The 20,677-nt window shown below is 48.9% G+C and overlaps 1 protein-coding gene across 1 annotated transcript; it reads left to right on the top strand.

The window, feature by feature from the left end:
* Positions 1–627: 627 nt before the first annotated feature.
* On the top strand, positions 628–7,229 carry H3-3A (H3.3 histone A). Its single transcript, XM_088053265.1, has 4 exons — positions 628–743; positions 2,176–2,330; positions 4,136–4,289; positions 6,578–7,229. The coding sequence occupies exons 2-4, from the start codon at positions 2,203–2,205 to the stop codon at positions 6,704–6,706; spliced, it is 411 nt and encodes a 136-aa protein (XP_087909391.1). The 5' UTR covers positions 628–743; positions 2,176–2,202; the 3' UTR covers positions 6,707–7,229.
* The last annotated feature ends 13,448 nt before the right edge of the window (positions 7,230–20,677 follow it).

The raw sequence follows: 20,677 nt of genomic DNA, 5'->3' as shown, positions 1-20,677 counted from the left end.
CATTTCCTCTTGTCCTGTCACTGGTTGCCTGTGAGAAGAGGCCAATCCCCACCTGGCTACAACCTCTTTTCAGGGAGTTTGTAGAGAGCAATAAGGTCTCTCCGGAGCCTCGTTTTCTCCAGGATAAACACCCCAGCTCCCTCAGCAGCTCGTCGTAAGATGAATGTTCCAGACCCTTCTCCAGCTCCGTTGCCCTTCTCTGCACACACTCCAGCATCCCCACGTCCTTCCTGTAGTGAGGGGCCCAGAACTGGACGCACCACTCGATGAGTGGCCTCACCACTGCCGAATACGGGGGGGGAAATCACTCCCCTAGTCCTGCTGGCCACACGGAAAGAGCCCAGCAAGCCCAGCTGCGGGTGACGAGGACGAGCCTCGCGGCTCGCTGGGGGTGGGAGCGCGGCCCTCGCGGGGGGACGCGGGGACAGGGAATCCCCCGGCGCGCGCGGCGTGCCTTTTGTGTTTGTACACACGGGCCGGGGGCGGGGCCGCGGGCGGGGCCGCGCCTTCCCTCCATTGTGCGCCATTGGCGGGCGCGCGGGCCGGGGCGGGGCCGGCGCGCGGGGGGCGGGGCCGGCGCGCGGGGCCGGCCCTCGCCAGTCAGCCATCTTTCAATTGTGCCCCGAGCCGCCGCCAGCGCCAGCCGCAGCAGCTCCGGCTCCTCCTGCGCCCGCCCGCCCGCCCGCCCTCCATCCCTCCCTCCCTCCCTCCCGCACGGCAGCCGCGCTCGCCCAGCGGACGGGGTAAGTCTGGCGCCGCGCCCGCCGCCCCCCCCGCCCCGCCACCCCCCGCCCCCGCCCCCCCCCCCTCCCCACAAACTTTTGGGGGGGTCGGGAGGCGGCGGCGGCTCGGGTTCCCCTTGGCCGCGCCGCCTTCCCGGCGCAGCCGGAGCGGCTCCCTCCGCCGGCGCCCCCGGCCCCGTTTCGCGCGGTCGTTGCCCCCCTCTGCTCCCCTCGCCCCCGCTCCAGACCCCCACCAGCGGCCTCCCCAGCCCCTTAGCTGCCTCCTCAGCCCGACATCCCCCGGATCGGGGCTGGGAAGCGGTCGCAAAGAGGAGCCGCTCGCCAGCCCAGGGTAACTCTCCTGCCTTCCTTCCCCTGCTCCCCACAGTTGTTGCTCAGCTTCACCATCTTGTCTCTTTTCTCTGGTCACCGACCATATTTTTTTTCCTATTGCATAAAAAACAATAAAAAGGGAAAGAAATTCGCCGAAGGAACGACCCAAACGCAACGCAATTTTTTGGTTTTCGAGTGCAAACTTTTCCGCTGCCTCCCCCTGCATCTGCACCCGCATGGTTTGGAGTTTCTGGCGATATTTTTGGCGTTATTTTTTGCAATTTATTTTTTCCTCCTTTGCGAAAGGACTAGGGCTGCGTTTCGTGATTGTTTCCATTTTGTTCTGGCTCTGGGAGCTGAGTTTGCCTGTGAGAGGCGCTTGGGAGCGAGGCAGCTCTTGGGGAAGCAGTTACACAGAAAGAGAAAGACGGCACCCAAAAAACAACCCCCCGAAAACAAAGTTTGTTGCTTTCTCGCACTTTATCCGGCCCCTTTCCTTTTCGCACGATAAACGCCGGGTTGCCTGCGGTTGCCGGCGGGTCGGGGAGCGCAGGCGGGCGGCGGCGAGCGCCGGGCAGCCCGGGGAGGGCCGGCGGGGGCTGCCGCTCCTCCGGCCCCCGTTCCGCAGTTTCGGAGGAGGTTTTTCCGGCGGGTGGGAGCGGCGGGTCGGTGCCAGCCCCCCGATGTTTGCCGGGCGGTATTTGCAAACACTTGGCAGGTGACGGGCGGCCGGCGGGGGGGAGGCGACAGCCGCCTCTCCGCGCCTGCTGCCGTGCGGCTCGCTCGGCTTCAGCCGCCGCCGCTTTGATATTGAATTCGTGGGCAAAAAAAAAAGCTGTATTTTAATATTCCGCGATCGGCAGGCGTTTAATTTCTAATTTAATTTTTTTCCTTTTTTGGTGTGGGTTGGCTTTTTGATTTTTTTTTTTTTTTTTTTTACTGGCCGTCGGAGGCGTTCGGCCGCCGCGGGCTCGGCGCTCGGGGCTGGCGGGGCAGGGACGCGTTGCGCGGGACGGGGGTCGCGCTGCCGCCCGCCCCGGGGGCAGGTGCCGCGGGGGGCGCACCCCGAGCGGGGCGACCGCCTCCCCCCTGCCCCGTTTGCCCACGTTCCTCCCGGCAGGTGTAAGGCAGCGACGTCGGCAGGAGCATGGCCCGTACCAAGCAGACCGCCCGCAAGTCCACCGGCGGAAAGGCGCCCCGCAAGCAGCCCGCCACCAAAGCCGCCCGCAAGAGCGCGCCCTCCACTGGCGGGGTGAAGAAGCCGCACCGCTACAGGTAACGCAGCGCCGCGCAGAGGCGGCCGCGGGGCGATACCGGGCAACCTCCCCCCCCCCCCCAATATTCCTTTTTTTCCCCCCCCACCCCGCCGGAACGATAAGGCGGGGAGCGCTTCTCCCCGCCTCCTCCGCGCTCCCCGAGGCCGCCCGCCTGTCGGCAAAATAACTAAAAAAAAAAAAGCAAAACAAAAAAATAAAAAACCCAAGCGCGGGTCCTCGATAGCCGCAAAAATAACCAGAAATTCCCAGGGCGGCACCGACCCCCGGCGTTTGTCATCAGCCCCTTTCCGGGCGTTCCGGTGCTGGTGACTACAAAATCGACACCCCTCCCCCCGCGGCGGAAGCGGCTGGGCGGTTCTTTTAAATTTTTATAATTTTGTACTCGCGGTTATCTAGAGGCCGCAGCAGGGCTGCGCCGCCGCCGCCAAGTTTATTGTTACCGGCGCGTTCCTCGCTCCGCTCGCGGGGCTGGATCCGGCGGCGGCGCTGGGCGGGCGCGGGCTCCTGCAGGGCGCGGAGCCGCCGCCAGAGGGAGCCGCTTACCCGCGGATGCGCCGGGGCTCCCGCACCGCCCGTCCCGAACCCCGGCCTCGAGACCCCCGGAGCGGAGCGGAGTCGGCGGCAGAGCTGTCACACAGCCCCCGAGTCCTGATCTTTTACAGTCCTAGCTCGGTGCAGAGCGGTGGCAGTCGTGCTTCAGCTTGGAGGATGGTTTTGGGCTAGGTGTAGGTATTCCTTGGGGAAAACGTGGATTGGGAGGAAGTGGGTTTTGAATAGGGGGCTTAATTTAGAAGTCCGAGAGGGGATTTATTAATGTATTGAGGAGCCTGAAGAGAATGGAGACAGGCTCTTCTCAGTGGTGCCAGGCAACAGGACAAGAGGCAATGGGCGGCAACCGATGGACGGGAAATTCCACCTGAACATGAGGAAGAACTTTACTGTGGAGGTGACTGAGCATTGCAACTGATTCCCCAGAGCGGTTGTGGAGTCTCCTTCTTTGGAGATATCCAGAAGCCATCTGGACACAATCCTGACATACCATCTCTGGGATGACCCTGTTTGAGCAGGGAGGTTGGGACAGGTGACCCGCTGTGGTCCCTTCTAACCTGACCCACTCTGTGATTCTTGCTCTAGGTGTGTGGCAGAATTAATCTTTTGGGAGGAAAGTAACAAAGCTGGAGCAGGAAAAGGCAAAGCTTCCACGGAAATAAATGTGGTACTAATTTCACAGATAGACATCACGTTTGCAAACATATGTTGCTAATCTGGATTTGTCATTCTGACACCAAAACTAACATGGGGAAGGAAATATGCTGGATACTTTTGACTGACAGTATAACAGAGATAGTAAATTTTTTTTGGTTCTGTGAATGTTGACAGTAGAGAAGAACCAGTTTTCCCTTAAAATCGGGGTTCCTGTCAGGCCCCTCGCTGGGAGGGTACCTTTGATACAGCTGAACTCGGGGTGGCTTTGTGGTTTGCCACATCTGCCACATCTGCACTGAGCTGTGTCAGGTGGACAGCGCATGTTGGCCGACTTTTCCCTTGGTGAAGTCAGGCCTCGGGAGGCTGCCTGAAGGATCCCTGCTGAAGCCAGTGGAAGTTGGCGCAGATTGGTGGTGAGAAGACCCTTTGCCAGCAGAGCTGATTTTGTATTGTAAAAGCTGGGGGGTCTCCTGGGGGAAACAGGAGTGTATGGTGCTTGGTTCAATCTGGAGATTGGACCCCTGTTTTTAAGGTGATGCAGAATATGTTTTCAACGCTAATATTTTAATTTTTTTTCATTGTATTTAATTTTAATAGGCCAGGTACTGTGGCTCTGCGTGAAATCAGGCGCTATCAAAAGTCCACCGAACTTTTGATCCGCAAACTCCCCTTCCAGCGTCTGGTGCGTGAAATTGCTCAGGACTTCAAGACAGATCTGCGCTTCCAGAGCGCTGCCATCGGTGCTTTGCAGGTGAGCCTGGCGAGGGGTCCGGGGGCAGCGCTGGGAGCGCCCCCCGGCCGGGATTCCCTGGAGCCCCCGGAGCTCCGCCCCCCTCCCCCATTGGCCAGGCTGTTTCCAGGGTTAGTCTGGGCTCCCTCTGATTGGTGGGACTGGCGCGGTGGGCGTGGTCCGCGCGGTGGGGAGGGATGCGCACCTCATCCTTGCCCTGCCCACGGGGGTGCTGGGAATGCCTGTGGGTACCATAGGATAAAACAGCGCAGGGACAGCTCAGCAGCTCCTTACAGAGCCTGTGTGTTTTTGTGCGGGGTGCTTTGGATATGCTTTTTTTTTAAAATAGCTCCTCGATTTGTTAGAACAGTGCTTAAGGTGCTCAAGAAAAACACAATTTCCTCCACCTTTGAGCTTTGCAGCTGGAGAAGGAACATCGTGTAAAGCGGTACCTGGGGTGCCCTGATGGGGAGGTCTTGGCGTCCTCAAATGACCTCTAAAGAAAAACAGCCCAATAAGCTACATCTAAACACGATTAGGGAAATAGCTGCTTTCCTAGGATGTAGTTGATACTAAATACATTTTTTTAGTATGTTAGTTATGTAACTTATTTAGATTATACAGAGAGAAAAATATTAATTGTTCTTTCTTGCCCAAATTCCTGAATCTTAAGTTAGGACCCCCCGCAAGACTCAGTTCTTATCATGGGGACATCTCTCTCTCGTGATAAAAGACACTCCCAATTAAAGACAGGTCTTTACTATTCTTTTAGCTTTTGAAAGATTGTTCCAGAATGTATCTGTAATTGTAGTCTGTCTGATGTGCAGGCAAAATGGTCTTTCTAGTTAATGAATTTCACCTGATAAGGGGCCAAGACTATTGCCATGAGAGCCCATAAACTTGGGCATATGCTTAGCTTCAAAAGGTGCCTGTGTGTGTTTGCAGAGTTGCTGCTTTTGCTTTTAGTTATTCTGTGTGGTAGTTCTTAAATCCTGAGGTTTATCTGTGTCTCTTTATGTAGAACTGCCTATTAAAATTTAGTAGTTAATACACTTACAGAAGGCTCCTGGTTTGAATATTTCTTAATTTGCATTAAGGACTTGTTGGTATAGAACTTGGTCACATACAATTCTTAGTGTGTTCTGCTGGCATATTTAAAAAAATAAACTCAAAAAAGTAAAATAAAGAAAAAACAATTAACCCCTTGGGTATCATGTTGTTTGTGCCAGCATGGATATTTGATGAGGTGTCTTAACTTTCCACATAGTGATTTGACAAAATTTAGTTGTGGAATCTCATATCCTACTGCAATATAATTGAGCCCCATCATTCCCACCTTCTCAGCCCAGCTGTTTCTGTGTCCAATACTGGCACACTAAGATGCTTCCTAGGAGGTTGATAGGTGTTAGAATTCCATATGAACCCAAAAGTGTTTAAACAATTACCATTGCTGTGCTGGGCTTAGCAGCAGCTAATTTAACGTGAGGCAGGAGAATATTTAGGTCCAACTGCACATCTGTCTAACTCAGAGTCCTGTCTGCAGCTGTTCAGTAACAGGGAAAACCACTGTGTTCTTGTAAGTTCTTGTGCTGCCCCTGATTCTCTCAGGTGAGAACCTTCTGTGATAATGGGGGCCAGTGCTGTGTCCCCAGATAGCCACAAAGAAAGTACAGGAATGGGACAAGTGTCTGATGGCAATTCCCTGACAGGACCTGATGTCCTGGTTTTGATGGTTCAAGAAGTTCCTGAACTAAAGGAGTTCTCTTATTTCTAATAGTTCCCAGTATATCCTTTTTCTGCTAATTTTTGAGTTAAGCCACCTCTTCAGTATCTGTGGAAGGAGCTGAGTGCCTGAGCTGTGTGCCAGGAAGGAGTACATGTTCTTCTTTTCCTTGCCACCTGCCAATTTCACCTGCTGCTCAATGACTCTTACTCTGGAAGAGGCAGCAAACAAGGCTCTCAAACAATGTAAACCAGCCTTTGGAAAGAGAATTTCCTAAACTAACTAACCTGTTAATAATTTAACCCCTTCCTATCTCATGAGAATCCCATGGAAGTATTAGTTCTGTTGTGTTCTGGAGGATGTCCTTACCAAATGGCAGCAGTACACTTCTTTAGAGAGAATATTATAAGAAAGTGGAGGCTTTTCATTTCTGAAAATCTAAAACTTTTGATATTTGTGAGTGATAAAGATCAAAACCTCCACTTAACGCCATGTAACACTGTACTTTTAATTCTGAACTATGATTCTTTTTTTTTTCCTGTGCTCAGAGAGTAAAAATGTTCTTACCTTTTTTCTTCCACACTAGGAGGCAAGTGAAGCCTACTTGGTTGGCCTGTTTGAAGACACCAACCTGTGTGCTATCCATGCCAAACGTGTCACAATCATGCCAAAAGATATCCAGCTAGCACGCCGCATACGTGGGGAGCGTGCCTAAAACCTCACCACGATGGGTTTGTCATTCTCGAAGCAAAATCTTCTTCCTGTTATTGGTAGTAATGAACGTTAGATATTTTTTCCATGGGGTTAAAAGGTACCTTAAGTATATGGTTGCAAGTGGAAAAATAGGGGACAGAATTGGGTATTGGCAAGTTTTCTTTCCATTTTCATTTGTGTGTGGATTTTTAATATAAACAAGGGGACATAAAAACAATCAATGTGGTCAAAAAAATAAAAACATTAATTGTTGAAACTTGTTCACCAAAACAACTTTATAAAAAAAAAATATAAATAAACCTGTCAAATTTTTCTGGACAATGCCAGCATTTGGATTTTTTTAAACAAGTAAATTTCTTATCAATGGCAACTAAATGGTGTTTGTAGCATTTTTATCATACAGTAGATTCCATCCATTCACTATACTTTTCTAACTGAGTTGTCCTACATGCAAGTACATGTTTTTAATGTTGTCTGTCTTCTGTGCTGTTCCTGTAAGTTTGCTATTAAAATACATTAAATGATGCCTGTTTTTAGTCTTGATTTTTAAATATTACACATGGGTTATATTGATTAAAAAGTGATCAGCCTTCCCTCCCCTTTTTCTCTTCAGTGCATGGCCTAATTCCTTGGAGCAGTTCTAAGAAATACTGGGGATACTGCCTTGGCTGAAGTAGTGTTTATGTGAGGTTCTTTTAAAAGTGTAAAATTTGTCTGCTCCACATGAAAGTAAATTTGGTGAGTATAGTACCAGGTAGAGTCTGGAGCAGAGCTGAGCTCTGTAAGCTATAGTGCTAAGAAGCAGCAATTTGTTGTAATTTAGATTCCTTTCTTACTCGATTTAATGCTGAATTTGAAGTGTTTTTCATGGGTTTTTTTTTTTTGCTTTTTTTTTAGTATGGCACAAGTGGTGGAATGTAATGGTTTGGGTTTTTCTGTTTCGGGGTATTAGTTTTCTTGGGTGTTTCTTGTTGTGGTTTTTTTACCCTTTTACACTCGGTTAGTTTCTTGATTTGTAGATGTTCCCTTTTTGGTTGGCTACCTTTCTGTTTCAGTCACACCCTCTAGCATTTTTGAGGGCTTAGTTCACATGTGATTAGTTTCAACTTATACACTTCAATCTAAAAATCACTTTTGTACCATTTTTGTTACAATACTTCACAGAAGCAGTGCTTGGACAGGGTCACAGATTTAAAACTTACTGGGTTTTTATATTCTCCCGCAATTGCTGATGAAACTTCACATGAGGAAATTTATTGCTGAAATACTGTCCTGTGAAAACCTGGTTTTAATTTTTCCCCTGAAGTTTGTTTAAGGGGGCAGACTGAAACATAGGGACTTAAACAGACTGGCAGACCAGTCTGGAAACGAGTTATGTGGTGTAGTGCTTGATGGTTCTTGCAGATAATGAAATGAGCTCCACAGAAAAAACGTAGGCGGTGAACAGATTTCACCTCCATGCTAAGGCTCCTGCAGAGCTTATTTGCTGCTAACTTCTTTCGAGAGGTTTTGAGTGAGCTCTAAACATGAGTGAATTTGTCTGAAGATTTCCAAAGAGGATTAATAGAGATATATTATCTGCTTTGGTATCTTGAACAGAGAGCCAAAAATTACAGAATAAATCACGTTTTTCATAACTTGCTCAGCTTTGGTAATGAATGCTGTCTGCCAGGGTTGTGCAAAGTAAAGTCTATTTAAATGGAGTAGCTTGTCACAGGCAAGACTAATGCTAGACAAAATGTGATCACATCCTTTTGATGCCAAACAGTTCGTAGCTATCAACTAAAAATTAAGGAAGACTTGTGTTGGAGCACCCAGAACAACAGAAATATAAAAGGTGAGCAACTGAAATTTACCTGACTTAAGATGTCACTTCTGTCTACTTGATAGCAAGCCTGTTAAACTTGCTACCAATGCATTTCAATATAAATAACTATCTGTTTTGTCCTGTACTTCAGAATTATGTTTCACCTATCAGCACTGCTGCAAGCACCTACACAAACAGGTAATTAGCCTGGGAGGTTTTTTATTGAATAATCTGGAATAGAAGTGTAGATAAGGATTTTTTTATTTTTTTTTAAAGGAATATTAGGAAACAAAATCTTAATATTTTGGTACTCAAATGAAATACTGAGTTCTTTCTCTTTGAAAGAATTGGGGTGAGGAATATCCCAGTTTAACTGACAGTGCAGTTAAAATGTTCAAGGCAGGGAAAATCCTAATGGAAGATGAGGGGATCAGGAATTTGAGCAGATGACAACATTTTAGTGTGCAGTGCTTTACTGCCAGCTTAGGGATAAACTTGGCCTTTTTGGAAGTTGTGGTGCTAGAGATGCCAGGTGAATCCTGTTAGTGATTAGCTGTCTGCCTGTATCAATGCCAAGAAACTTCAGTTTACAAAACAGTTTACCTCTTTTTCTCCTCCTTGCCCCCTCCATACCAGTTTTGCTGTTTCCTGGGCAATTCAGCTACAGCTGAGATTTTGAATACCAGAATCAAGTTCTGGTCCTGTGAATGTGCTTCTGTGGAGCAGTTTAACTGTACTGAGTGCAGGGATGGATGTGAAGTGGCTCCTTGTTGGTAACAGTCATATTCAGAAGTTGAACATCTCTTTAAGATGCTGTTTGATATGTGTCTGCAGCACAATTTCTGAATTATTTTGGTGGAGTCCTTTATAATGTGTATGTGACAAGTTGGTTTTTAGGTCTATTTCATATTTGTATTTTAACAGCTATATTTACTTACCATTCCCTCCAGAGGAAGTACAAAACCTTGTTTTAAGTTGGTTGCTTTGTATCAGCAACACAAAAAGCCAACTTGCTTACCAGAGCCAAAAATTAATGTAGTTGGAAATAAAGATCAGTCCCTCTTGTGTGACTTTATAAAATTCAATGGCCAGTTCTTGAAAGCTTGACTAACATGGAGCTTAAACCCAGCATTTCAGATTTTATTTAGGAACTTGCTGAATATAAAGTAACTAATATTAGTGTACCTATGTTTTAGTGTTGCATCACTGGGCTTCCAGCCCTTTATCCCACCTGGCAGTAGCTATTAGGTGATCTTAAACCAGGCACCAGATTCCACTTTTGGACTGAAACCAGTGTGTCTCACATCCATATTCCCTGTGCCACCATTTTTGGTCTATTAGCCAGAGTTGGACTCTGCATATCTGCTTGCTCTGAAGATCTGGAGCCTAATTTGAAGATTCAAGGTTAAATAAAATACAGGCAATGTTCTGGTCAAATATTTCATTTACTGCAATTTTATTTCTGGCTTGGCAAAAAGCCACACAACTTTTCTTGGTCTTCATAAGAGAAAGAACTTAATAACACTTCACGTAACTCGGTTTCAAAGGCTGGAATTAAGAGGAGGAATAGTCAGGATAGTTGTTGGTTTTTTTTCCCCTGGTCCAGATCAGGAGGATACTGGGGAGCTGTTTGCTCCGCTTTTACTTGTCTTACTCACATGTATAATGAATCATCCTCAGTGATGAGATGTTTTTGCACTAAGTGGATGTTGCAGACCTGTTTGTGGCAGGTTGGCCTCTAAGTATTTTGTTGGACAAAAAACCACTGTTTATGTATTTTTATTTTTTTTTTTAAGCTGTGAGGAGGCTTTGATCTTTTGACCTTGGTAATACAGTGTCAAAAAATAGCTGAGTGTGTAAAAAACTTTACATCTGTCAATAGTAGTGTTAAAAAGGGATTATTAGGACTGCATAGGCTTATAGGATCTTAATGTAAGCAACCTTTTTGATTGCCGTCCTGGGAATATTACCTGTTACACAATCATAACTAAATAAATATACAAGAAGTTACTTATTTTAAATTAAGAGATTTGCCTGATTCTGAGAAATGGCTGCAAAATGCTGAGGTTTAGGAATGCTCTCAATTGTAGCACACCTAGGCTGAAGCTTTCTGCTTTTTCCTTCATGGTGATCCTTACTGTCTGTTTGCAGCAGTGACACCAAAGATCAGGACACTGGGGTTAAAGTCCCACAAAAAATGAGGTTGGGGTCAAAGGCAGGGGTGTATGCTCTCCTAGTCGACATCATAGCTGCTCTTCAGTGGGAAATAAACCTGGATTTTCTGTCCATCTGTCTTGAGAACACGTTTGTAGGCTTATATGTAGCTCACGGTTTGAGACGTGCACACACATTCTCTGCTGTTTTGTCCCCTGCCAGCAGCATCCCCCTCATCTCCTTCTGCAGGCAGGCTATTACACACAGCAGGGTCTCTAGCAGCAGGGGTGCTTTATGTTACTGAAAGCTCCTGTGATGTCAGAAAGATTTAAGAAGTAAAAAAAAAAAAACAAAAAAAAAACCCCTACAGCTCTGGAAACCACTTGTGTCTCCTGATGGTGGCAGGACTGAGGGTTCTCACCCAGCTCCCTTGAGAGGAGCTGCCCTCACCTCCTCTTTGTGTTCATGTATGTGCTGTTTCATGGAAGCATCCGAAGCAAAATCCAACTGGAAAATGTCTGTTGCCTGTACATCCCAGAGTGAATGAGAGCTAATCCCACGTGCCTTGGTGATAAATGTTGGCCCTTGGGTTTGCCCCTACCATTCCTTGCTCCTGAGCAGCTGCTCTCTGCTCCTGCCAACCTAGATTTGCAAGAAATTGTGTGATTTCAGCTACTTTAAGTTTTCCTCAGCACCTGTTGAGTTGGTGAGGGGTGTATTCTCTCTTCTGCCTTCATCTTGAGCCTGCTTTGAGGAGAGGCTGGGACAAAACCGCAGTCATCATCAGGTGCGAGATGTTCCCTTCTGTTCCGTGGCCTGGAGGAGCGGGAAGCCTGAAGGAGCACCATTCCCAGTCCTGCTCAGGCCTCTCTCTCTCAGTGCATCAGTACCTGGCAGCTGAGCCCCCGTCAGGCAGCCCGTGGCTGGGAAGGCTGCCAGGTGAACACATGGGCACGGATGCCGGCCGTGAGGAGCGTGAGCACGGTTCGGGGATGGCAGGATGGGCATCCCAGCTGGATGCGCCCCAGGACCGGCTACCGCTGAGGGGCTGCGTGTTCCTACATCTGAAGGCTGGAGCCGCTTCAAACGGCCTCAGAGCCGGCTAATTCGGGGCACGGGAGAGCCGCCAGGCTCGGGCCTGCAGATCCCGGGGACCTCGGGTTTTGGCTTGGCTCTGGAGCAGGGGAGGGAGCTGGCAGGAGCGGCACAAGCTCCGTGCGCTGCCTTGCTGACGTGCTTTGCCCAGAGGGGCTGTCAGTGGTGGCTTTTCCTTTGTGCCTCCTGCCATCTGCACCCCGCTGGGGCCGAGGTCTGGGCCAGGGAAGATGCTCAGAGGAGGGGAGGCTTCTTCAGCAGATCCTGGAGGTGTGGGCAGCATTTGGAGCATGGGGGGCAGACTGATGGCAGCACTGCTCTCCCTGGAGGTGAGCTGGGGCTTACCAGGCAGATGAGAGCAACAGGAGCAGTCCCAGGTATTGGTTTGAGGGATCCTGCTGTGGATGGATGCACTGTCTTCCTGGCATGGTTGAGGTCTGTTGTCTCAGGAGGGTTTTGCCATGTTCCCAGGGCATAACCTAAGCCATGGTTTGCAGAGCTGGCTCTCGGAGCAGTTGCTGAAGTGACACAAGGGAGTTGTGACTTGCTCCTAACTGGACTGAAACTGAGCTGGGTGGGGAGCTCAGGTGTTTCCTGGACAGCACAGCACCAGCCGAGGGAAAGTGCTACACCATGTGTGGACCATGTGTGGACATGCAGCTGCTGTTGGCTCCCTCCAGCCTCTCTTCAGGTCTGGGTGCAAAAAATGAGCAAAAGCACTTCTTTGCATGGTTGAGGAAGAGGGACTCATTTAGTGGATTGAGATTTGGGGCTTTTATGGTGATGCCATCGCCATCCCTGAGAGAAGGAAATCTTTCCTCCCTCCCCTTCCCAGGAACATGAAATGCTTTAAAATTATGGTATTTGTCCTTGTTTTGAAGGGTGGAACTGGCTCTTTGATAAAACCTCCAGCTCTGCTATGCAGCTCAAACATAGTGGAGTTAAGAGATGTTTTCTGCCTGGTGTCAGCTTGAAGCCTTGCAGACACTGAATCCCTCTAGAGGAGGGCACATCTGTTCAGGAATCTGATCTCATTTCTGCCTTATAGGATCTCCAGCTAAATGGACCATTTGCTTTCATGAAAGTAATTGCTTTGAATGCTGTAGAAAAGAGATGCCAAAGCCACAGACAGCATCTAACCTCGCTGGTGTTTATTCAATAAATTAATGAACACTGAAAGGGTAGCATTCAAGTTCACAACAGTGCACTGCCTATTTTTAAGCCATCCTGGATACTGCTAGAGGAGCACACAGTGCAGCAGCCACTCCCTGTAATGTGAAAACCCTGGCTGTGGGTGCAGACAGAGGTTACAGTGCACCCAGGAGCATCGTGGAGCCAAGGTGTAACAGCTCTATAGAAGCACATCTGCTCCTGCCATGCTGAGGAGGAGCTGCTCTGGCTCCACTGCCTCTGCTGCTGGCACTGAATTGTCCCCCTGGTCTGTCTTACCTGAGCCTCAAGAGATCCTGTAAAATACACCAGTGCTAACACCAGGGTGCTGTTGGCCTTGGCACATTATTCCTGAGGCTGCCCTGGCCTTCCTGCTGCCTGGATGGTTTGCAGGCAGGGAATGTGCTCCCAGTGGGGAAGGAACATGGTGAGCCTGGGAACCCTCCGACTTGTGTGCTGTCTCTGCATATCAGAGAGACATAATTCCCTTCTTGCCATAAATCTTCTCTCCCCTGCTGCACTACCCTGCCCTCTCTGCTCATCCATAGCCCTGCTCCCTGCAGAACAGGAGTACCACAACATTCCCTGTCTGAAAGGAGCAGAGGGTCTTCCCCATGCACAGGCTCCCTCTTCTGCCACTGTGCCCACCCACAATAAAAGCAGTGTTATATATACATATATTTACTGTAAATATATTATTGTGAATTGTATGTAATTATATATGTGCATACTAAAATATGTAATAATATATTATTATTTAAGCATGTGAGGTTAGGCAGATGCTTTTATAATGTTAAAATTATAATATACTTATGATAATTATATATTTAGGACTATTAAAAAACATTTCTTCAATCTCATACCAATGTCATAAGGGGAGAGGAATGGAGTATTATGATGGAAGTTTGCTGCTAGTTCCATATATACAACTCCCTATAATTTTTTTCTATAGGGCTGTTAAAGGTATGTTGGCCTAGGTTAACTTGTTAATACTGCCTTTTCTGTACTTTTTTTTTAAGTGGGAAAAGTTATGTGGATTCTTCAGAAGGAAGAAACATTTTTACTGATGTACAGTGTTTAAATGTCACCAACCAAACTGTGGAGCCCACGTTTATCACCCAGGCCACAGCCACCAGGGGCCAGCCCAGGTGCTTTCTTTAGAGGCTGTGAAGGGCTGCCACATGGAGAACTGCGATTTTCCTCCCTTCCCTGCCTGTACCTGCTCTGTCCTGTCCTCTCCTCACCTTCTCTGAGAGCCACCTTCCCAGTCTTGAGACAGACATAGTGCAGTTCTAATGATGATTTCTTTCTTAGGTTTCTTATACTAAATATATGAATATTAACTTTGTTTCTCCAACAGTCTTCCATCCTACTGGGATTCCAGCACATGCTCCGCAGAGCATCTCGGGGTGTTTGCCTCAGCCTCCAGCTTGCAGAGATGGTGTGTGAGGGAGATGAGGAATGGGGTGCAGTAAAGCCAGTGGCAGAGCAGTTCCAATAGGCTCCTGGCTGGATTTGGGGTTGCACGAAGCTGTGGTTTCCACTCAAGTCAGCAAACCTGTGGGACTGTGGGTTTTACTTCCAGATGGATGAGGATGGCTCCACTGTTTGCAGCACACTTTTAGGTAAACAGGTTGCAGATAAGGTCCATGGTAAGCTGACTGGCACCACATGGAACTGCTTTTATTTAGCACCACGGTGCTGCTGCTATCCTCAGGATGTAGCGTGGTACTAATTACTTCTTCAGATGGCCTAATTATGATATGTTGGTCCTGAGCTGCAGCTGCTTTTATCCCAGTAATGTGGGGATTCGCAGAGTACCTATTGCTGCATCCCATGAGCGCAGGGAGCTGCTGGACCAAGGTGCCAGATCTCGGCTCCTTAGTGCTGAAATGGAGTGAAACTTAATAAGGTGCTGAGCCATAGCTCTAGGGTGAAGGCAGTCAAAATAAAATTAAACAAGCCTTTACCCACTGGTATTTATACAATGCCACAGTTGTGACCAGGGCTTCAGAAGCTGAGGAAGAGCACACTGAAAGTGTTTCCATATCAAATAAACTCAGGACCAAGTACAACAAACCACAGGGTGGAGCAAAAGTGTGATGGAGACTCAAGTGAAAAATGAGGACTGGGGATGCAGTCAGCACTGGGAATAGACACCCAGTTCTCTCTGTGAGCCCAGGAGCAGGATTTCCCTTCCCAGCCTTGCCCCAAGTATGACTTCCTCAACTCTTTTGGGCAAGTTACATCACTTCTGAATTTTTTTTTTCCTACTAAAAATTGATATTGCTGCTTTTATGCCTTTGCAGTGTGGCTGGGACAATTGTAACTGTTTGCAACACCCTCCAAAGAGCCACCAACAACTAGGTGAGGTTTACCCAGGAGAGCAGGGGTCTCTCTCCTGCCCTTACAGGTCCTCTGAGAGCTGGAATCAATGCTCCACTGTTGGCAGAGCAGGAACTCAGGTGGGACCCTAGAGGTCTCTCCTGGGAAGCTCAGAGAGCATTTCTGCTGATGGAAATCAGTTTTCAGCAATGTTGCTGAGCTCCCTGCTGCTTTAAATGCTCTCCTAGATGTTAATAATGATGTTTTTCCACAGCTGAACAGATTCAAACAGTGGGAAATATACCCACCTTATTTAGAGGTAGCTAAATAAGCTTATTTTATTTAATAAAATTTCATAACACTCTTTTGGCACTAGGCCCGTCCCTGGTGTCCCCTGTCCTGGTTCCTGTGTCTCTGTTGGGTACAGGGCTGCCTGGTGCTGATATTGGCAGCCAAAATGGTCTTTTTTGGTGTGGGTTTTTTTTGGGTTTTTTTGTTTTTTTTTTTTAATGAGGAACCAACATTTTTGACTGAGGATTTTGGCTCCACTTTGTGACTACAATCAGCCAGTGACAGTTGAAGACTATGACATTAAAAATATATTTTTTAACTACAGTTAATTGATCCTCATGGGAAATTAGCATGCAATGGGCTGTTTGCTCTCTATTTATCACTCTGCTCTGCTGAACGAACTTGGCTGTGCTGTCTGCTCCTGTATTTCCACTGCCATCCATGAATTCCCTGCACATCCGTGATGCCAGGCTTGGATTTCAGAAAGCAGAGGCTTAACCCAAGCTGAGATAGGCAGCAACCAGGTGCCACCGAGGCTGCTGGATGGTTTCAGACATTCTGTGGGTGCTCTGCTCCAGTCTCCATCTCCATTTTTCTTTCTGCTGCTTTCCTTCTGCTGCCCTGCTGCGGCTCCAGCTGGGAAGCCGGGGCCATGTGTGTGTCTCCAGGCTACACATGGAAACTCGGCTTTCTGCGACTGACTGTGGCTCTGCAATAAGCAAGGGGAGCATGTCCCTGTCTGACTGCCACGTTGAGCAGATGTTCAGTCTCTAGACCTCCTTTCAGGCAGTCAGAAACGAGAAGGGAGAAGGTGATTTTCTCTCCTCCCCAAGAGCCAACAATACCCTTGCAAAGCTGCGTTCGCCACGCCAGGCTGCAAACCCGGCGTGAGCAGCTGTGCTGGAGCTGCTGGCTGGATTGCAGGGATGCTCCCTCCCAGGATATTTAAGTGTGTGTGAGGCTGGCTGCAGCTGCAGAGATGGAATGGGCTGAAAGGATGCTTTAGAGGCACTGAAGAAATGCTGAGAAGAACATGAAGAACATGCTGGAAGCTTGGGGGTTATGGGGCTGTGTCACAGCTGAGCTGACCGCTTTAGCTCTCCTTCGAGCTACTCTCTATTTCTTTCAGAAGCAGCTCAATTTTTCATAACTTCCCTGTGTGAAAGGCTTATTATTTTCTGCTGCTGTTGTTATTATTCTCCAAGGTTATACAGTATCTCTGGGCAGAAATGCAGCCCCAGGAAGGAGCTGAGCCATCCTGGCTCCGTTTTCGCATCCATCCAGACACCTCTGCCCTCACCCCCATGCAGCAGCGATGGGGGGATGTCCTGTTGGCAGGGGGAGGTAATAAGGGTTATAAATGGAATAACTGGGCACAAAGAGCTAATTAATGTGTAGATGTGCTCTAGTTAATTGGGTAGAGTATAAACACCACTCTACCTGGACACAGTTAAGGGGAGGTGGTTTGCTCCTTTCCATCTGACGCATGAGGTGTAGAGTGAGAAGTTCTCAGCCTTGTGCTTCAGGTAAGAGGTCAGCTTTCCCATTTCCAGGTTAGCCATACTCTCCCACCTCCATCTATGCAAACAGTTGTTAAAATTACTCCTTGTGTTCCCATTTAAGTTGTTTTAACTGCACAAATGGCTTCTGTGTAGTGGGAAAAATTATAGGCAATGGCTACTTGGAGAGCAGAGCACCTGTGCAGCAGGCTGGGGAAACCTGAGTATTTCCTGGAAGAAAAAGGAAGAGCAGTGCTGCCCTATTAAAGCTGTCCCAAATAAATCCAGCACTGAGAGGAACCACTTCAATCCACGTACTTCCTAAGGAAGGTTTTCCTTTCAGCAGCAGCACAATGGTCACTGCAATGGGATGCCCTGGCAAAAACCATCCCAGGGCTGCACCAGGCAGCGTCTGCCTTTCACAGGATGCTGCAGGAGTGACAGGCACCAGGCTGGTTTCCCCTGCTTGGCTGCTCAAAAAACCCAAGGAGCATCCATTGTAGTGACAAGTTGAGGCTGTTTTGGGTAAATGCTTCAACTTCCCATCACAACAAGAGGTGTCCCCTATCCTAAAGCTTCTCCTTAGTCCTAATCCACCCAGAGAGCGCCACGAGCCGCTCTGGAGGTGCAGCTGCAGTGAGGAGAAGCGTGCAGCCAGCCAATACAGCAGGTACTCCACTCACAGCAAGGCAGGACATGGGAAGCATTCCCATGGGAGCCTTGGCAAGTCCTGCTCCCCAGCCAGCTCACTTTGCTGTGCCTTCAGAGGGACAGCAAACCAACCTCATCCTGGGCAACATCAGGAGAAGTGTGGCCAGCAGGTCGAGGGAGGGGATTGTGCCCCTCTGCTCTGCCCTTGTGAGACCCCACCTGCAGTGCTGTGTCCAGCTCCAGGGACACCAGTGTGTGAAGGACATGGACTTCCTGGAGTGAGGAGAGCTGGTTGTCCAGCTTGGAGAAGGAAAGGCTCTGGGGAAACTTCGCAGCACCTTCCAGTACCTAAAGGAGACCTCAAAAAAAGCTGGAGAAGGGCTTTTTTCAAGGGCCTGTTGTGAAAAGACAAAGGGTGATGGCTTTAGGCTGACAGAGGGTAGGTTTAGGTCAGATATTGGGAAGAAATTTTTTATTGTGAGGGCGATGAGGCACTGGCACAGGTTGCCCAGAGAAGTTCTGGATGCCTCATTCCTGGAAGTGTTCAAAGCTACATTGGATGGGGTTTTGAGCAACCTGCTCAAGTGGAAGGTGTCCCTGCCCATGGCAGGGGGGTTAGAACTGGGTGATCTTTAGGGGCCCTTCCAACCCAAACCTTTCTGTGATGATTCTGTAACTGATTACTTGTCTATAAAGTAATTGAAAATTGCTCCTGCTATTATGCACCTATTCAGGAAGCAGTGGTTCTGAAGAATTTTGTGAGGGGTTATTTGGTGTGCACAGGGACACTTTGTGCAGTTTTCTACTAGCAATATAAATGAGCAAAAATAAATGAGGGTAAAAGACTCACATGGGACAAAGTCTGCCTGGGGCTCAGAGTCAATTCGGAGATGTCTTAAGAGTGCCTGTGTGCAGGAAAAAAGTGATTTAATGGAACACAGGGCTCCATTCCCTACACTGTGGAATACCTTGAATCCAAGGGGAGATTTTCACAGGAGCTTCTGTCTTTGGCAGGGTTCTGAGGGCAGTGGCCATCCCAGCCTGGCTGGGCTTCGGCCACCGTGAGGCACGGAGTGACAGCAAAGGTCACTGCAGCTCCACCAGAGCACCCAGAGCTGATGGTTCACCTGGAGAAAATGGCAACTGGGGCTGAAAAGGAGGAGGTGACGGGACTGGGAGGCGATTTTGAGTATCAAGGGGGAGAAACTGAGGGTGTTTGCTCAGCAGATGTGCTGAGGCTACCTGGCACAGAGAAGGATGGGTCCCTGCCTTCCTCTGAGCCGGTCACATCACATGAAAACAAGAGGCCAGAGAATGAGGTTTATGGCTGGTGTGTCTGAAACAAATCAAAGGAAAGAATATTTGGCTTGCTTGAGCGTGGCAGGGAACATGCCAAATATTTCATGTGGGAGCACGAGGGTCAAGGTGTTGCCGTGCTCTGTGTTGGACCAGCACATCCTGATGGGCAGGGACTGATGGCAACAGCAAGAAATGGGCCTGCAGTCACAGATATTGGACCAGAATTTTAATGAAAACTCTAACAATTTATTATACAGCTCAGGGGGACAAAGTTGGGAACAAAAGTCTGGATGCCACCCCAGGGGACTGCAGTCTGTTTTAGGGACCTCCAGTTGCCCAGCATCGCTGATCTCCTGCCTGCCCAGTCCCTTCCCCACCCCACTTCCCTTCTGCAGTTGATGCTGGATATAGAAAAGGACAGGATTTCAGAGACAAGACAAAAATGGTCTTTCATTTCCATCCCCCTGTGTTTGCACACTCACTTGTCTGTCTGACTTCCTAAGTCAGAATTTAGCACTTATCACCTTCCCTTCCCACCCCCCCTAATTTTCCTGCCCTGTCACTTGGGCTCTCCCTGGGCATTACCCTACTCCTTAGGATGCAAGATTTCCTGCTAGGGGCATCACTTGAATATACACACGTAATGTAAAGGCTGACAAGGGGAGATGAGAAGTGTGGCAGCCGTGTGAGGGGTGTGGTGTTGGTATAAAACTTGCAGAAATGACAGATCACTGAACTGGATGGCAGGAATGGCTCTGCAGCCTGAGCCCACCACACTGGGCCAGCTTTGGGATGGAGGTGGGTATGGTGCTGCAGGGAAACCCCTCTCCTTGGGCAAGCTGCTGGAGGAGCAGCAGAAACTCCTGTGCAAGCTGAGCCAGACAGAAAGAAACATTGTTGAGTCTATTTTAGGGTTTTTGTGCTGCTGCTCCTCACCACCCTGTCCAAATACATCCCTTTAATGGATGCTGCCCGAGAGGAAGCACATACATCCTCCTGTGAGAGGGTGCTTGTGCCCATAAGCCTGTTTCCCAACACTATAAATTGGTCCTATAAAAGATGTTACTCCTACCTGACTCTCCTCAATAACTCCGTGCCGTGGCTATAACAGTGCTTTGCTGCCATCATATTTTTCACCAGGACTCCAGTCCCCCTCTCTTTTTTCCTCCTGGGTACTGAAGAGCTCCCAGCAAAACCAGGCAGTTCAGCATCCCTGAGGGGTCTGGTGAGGATGCTCTGGGAGGAGGTGGGATGCTGGGCACAGAGGGGAGTGTGGTGGCAATAGGGCCACAGGAGAATTTGGGAGCTGAGTGGGTGCATAGAGTGAGGCCCCAGCAGCTCTGCAGCCACAAGGGTAAATCCACTGCTTTTTCGGACTCACCCTCCTGGGATGATGCCTCTGACGGTCACAGTGCCCTGTGGGAAGCCCAGCCCTGAGACAGTAGCTGCAGTGGAGGCCACGGGCCCGTCCTCAGGGACTCAGCACTCCCTGTTGTGCGAGGAGCATCTCTGCTGCTCTCATCCAACCTGCCCTCCCGACGGATTGCACTGCCCAGTGCCAAACAGCACAAATGGGGGGGTGAAATGGAGCAGAGAGGGTTCCCAGCTGGCTGCCCATCTCCTGCCCACCCCAGCACACCCTTGGCACAGTGCTGGGATCCACAGGGAATACCTGTGTCAC

This window comes from Pseudopodoces humilis, chromosome 3 (genome assembly GCF_049639895.1).
Source record: "Pseudopodoces humilis isolate 2021_Gansu_Grassland_sample_001 chromosome 3, ASM4963989v1, whole genome shotgun sequence".
In the NCBI taxonomy this organism is placed as follows: domain Eukaryota; kingdom Metazoa; phylum Chordata; class Aves; order Passeriformes; family Paridae; genus Pseudopodoces; species Pseudopodoces humilis.
The sequence above is the reverse complement of the archived record's forward strand: the minus strand, read 5'-3'. Positions and strand labels throughout refer to the sequence as shown.

Bases quoted from the DNA above. Each gene is read 5' to 3' on its own strand.
- H3-3A (XM_088053265.1), top strand. From the start codon at position 2,203: ATGGCCCGTACCAAGCAGACCGCCCGCAAGTCCACCGGCGGAAAGGCG. The intron at 2,331-4,135 runs GTAACGCAGCGC...TAATTTTAATAG, and splicing joins AAGAAGCCGCACCGCTACAG to GCCAGGTACTGTGGCTCTGC. The intron at 4,290-6,577 runs GTGAGCCTGGCG...CTTCCACACTAG, and splicing joins CTGCCATCGGTGCTTTGCAG to GAGGCAAGTGAAGCCTACTT.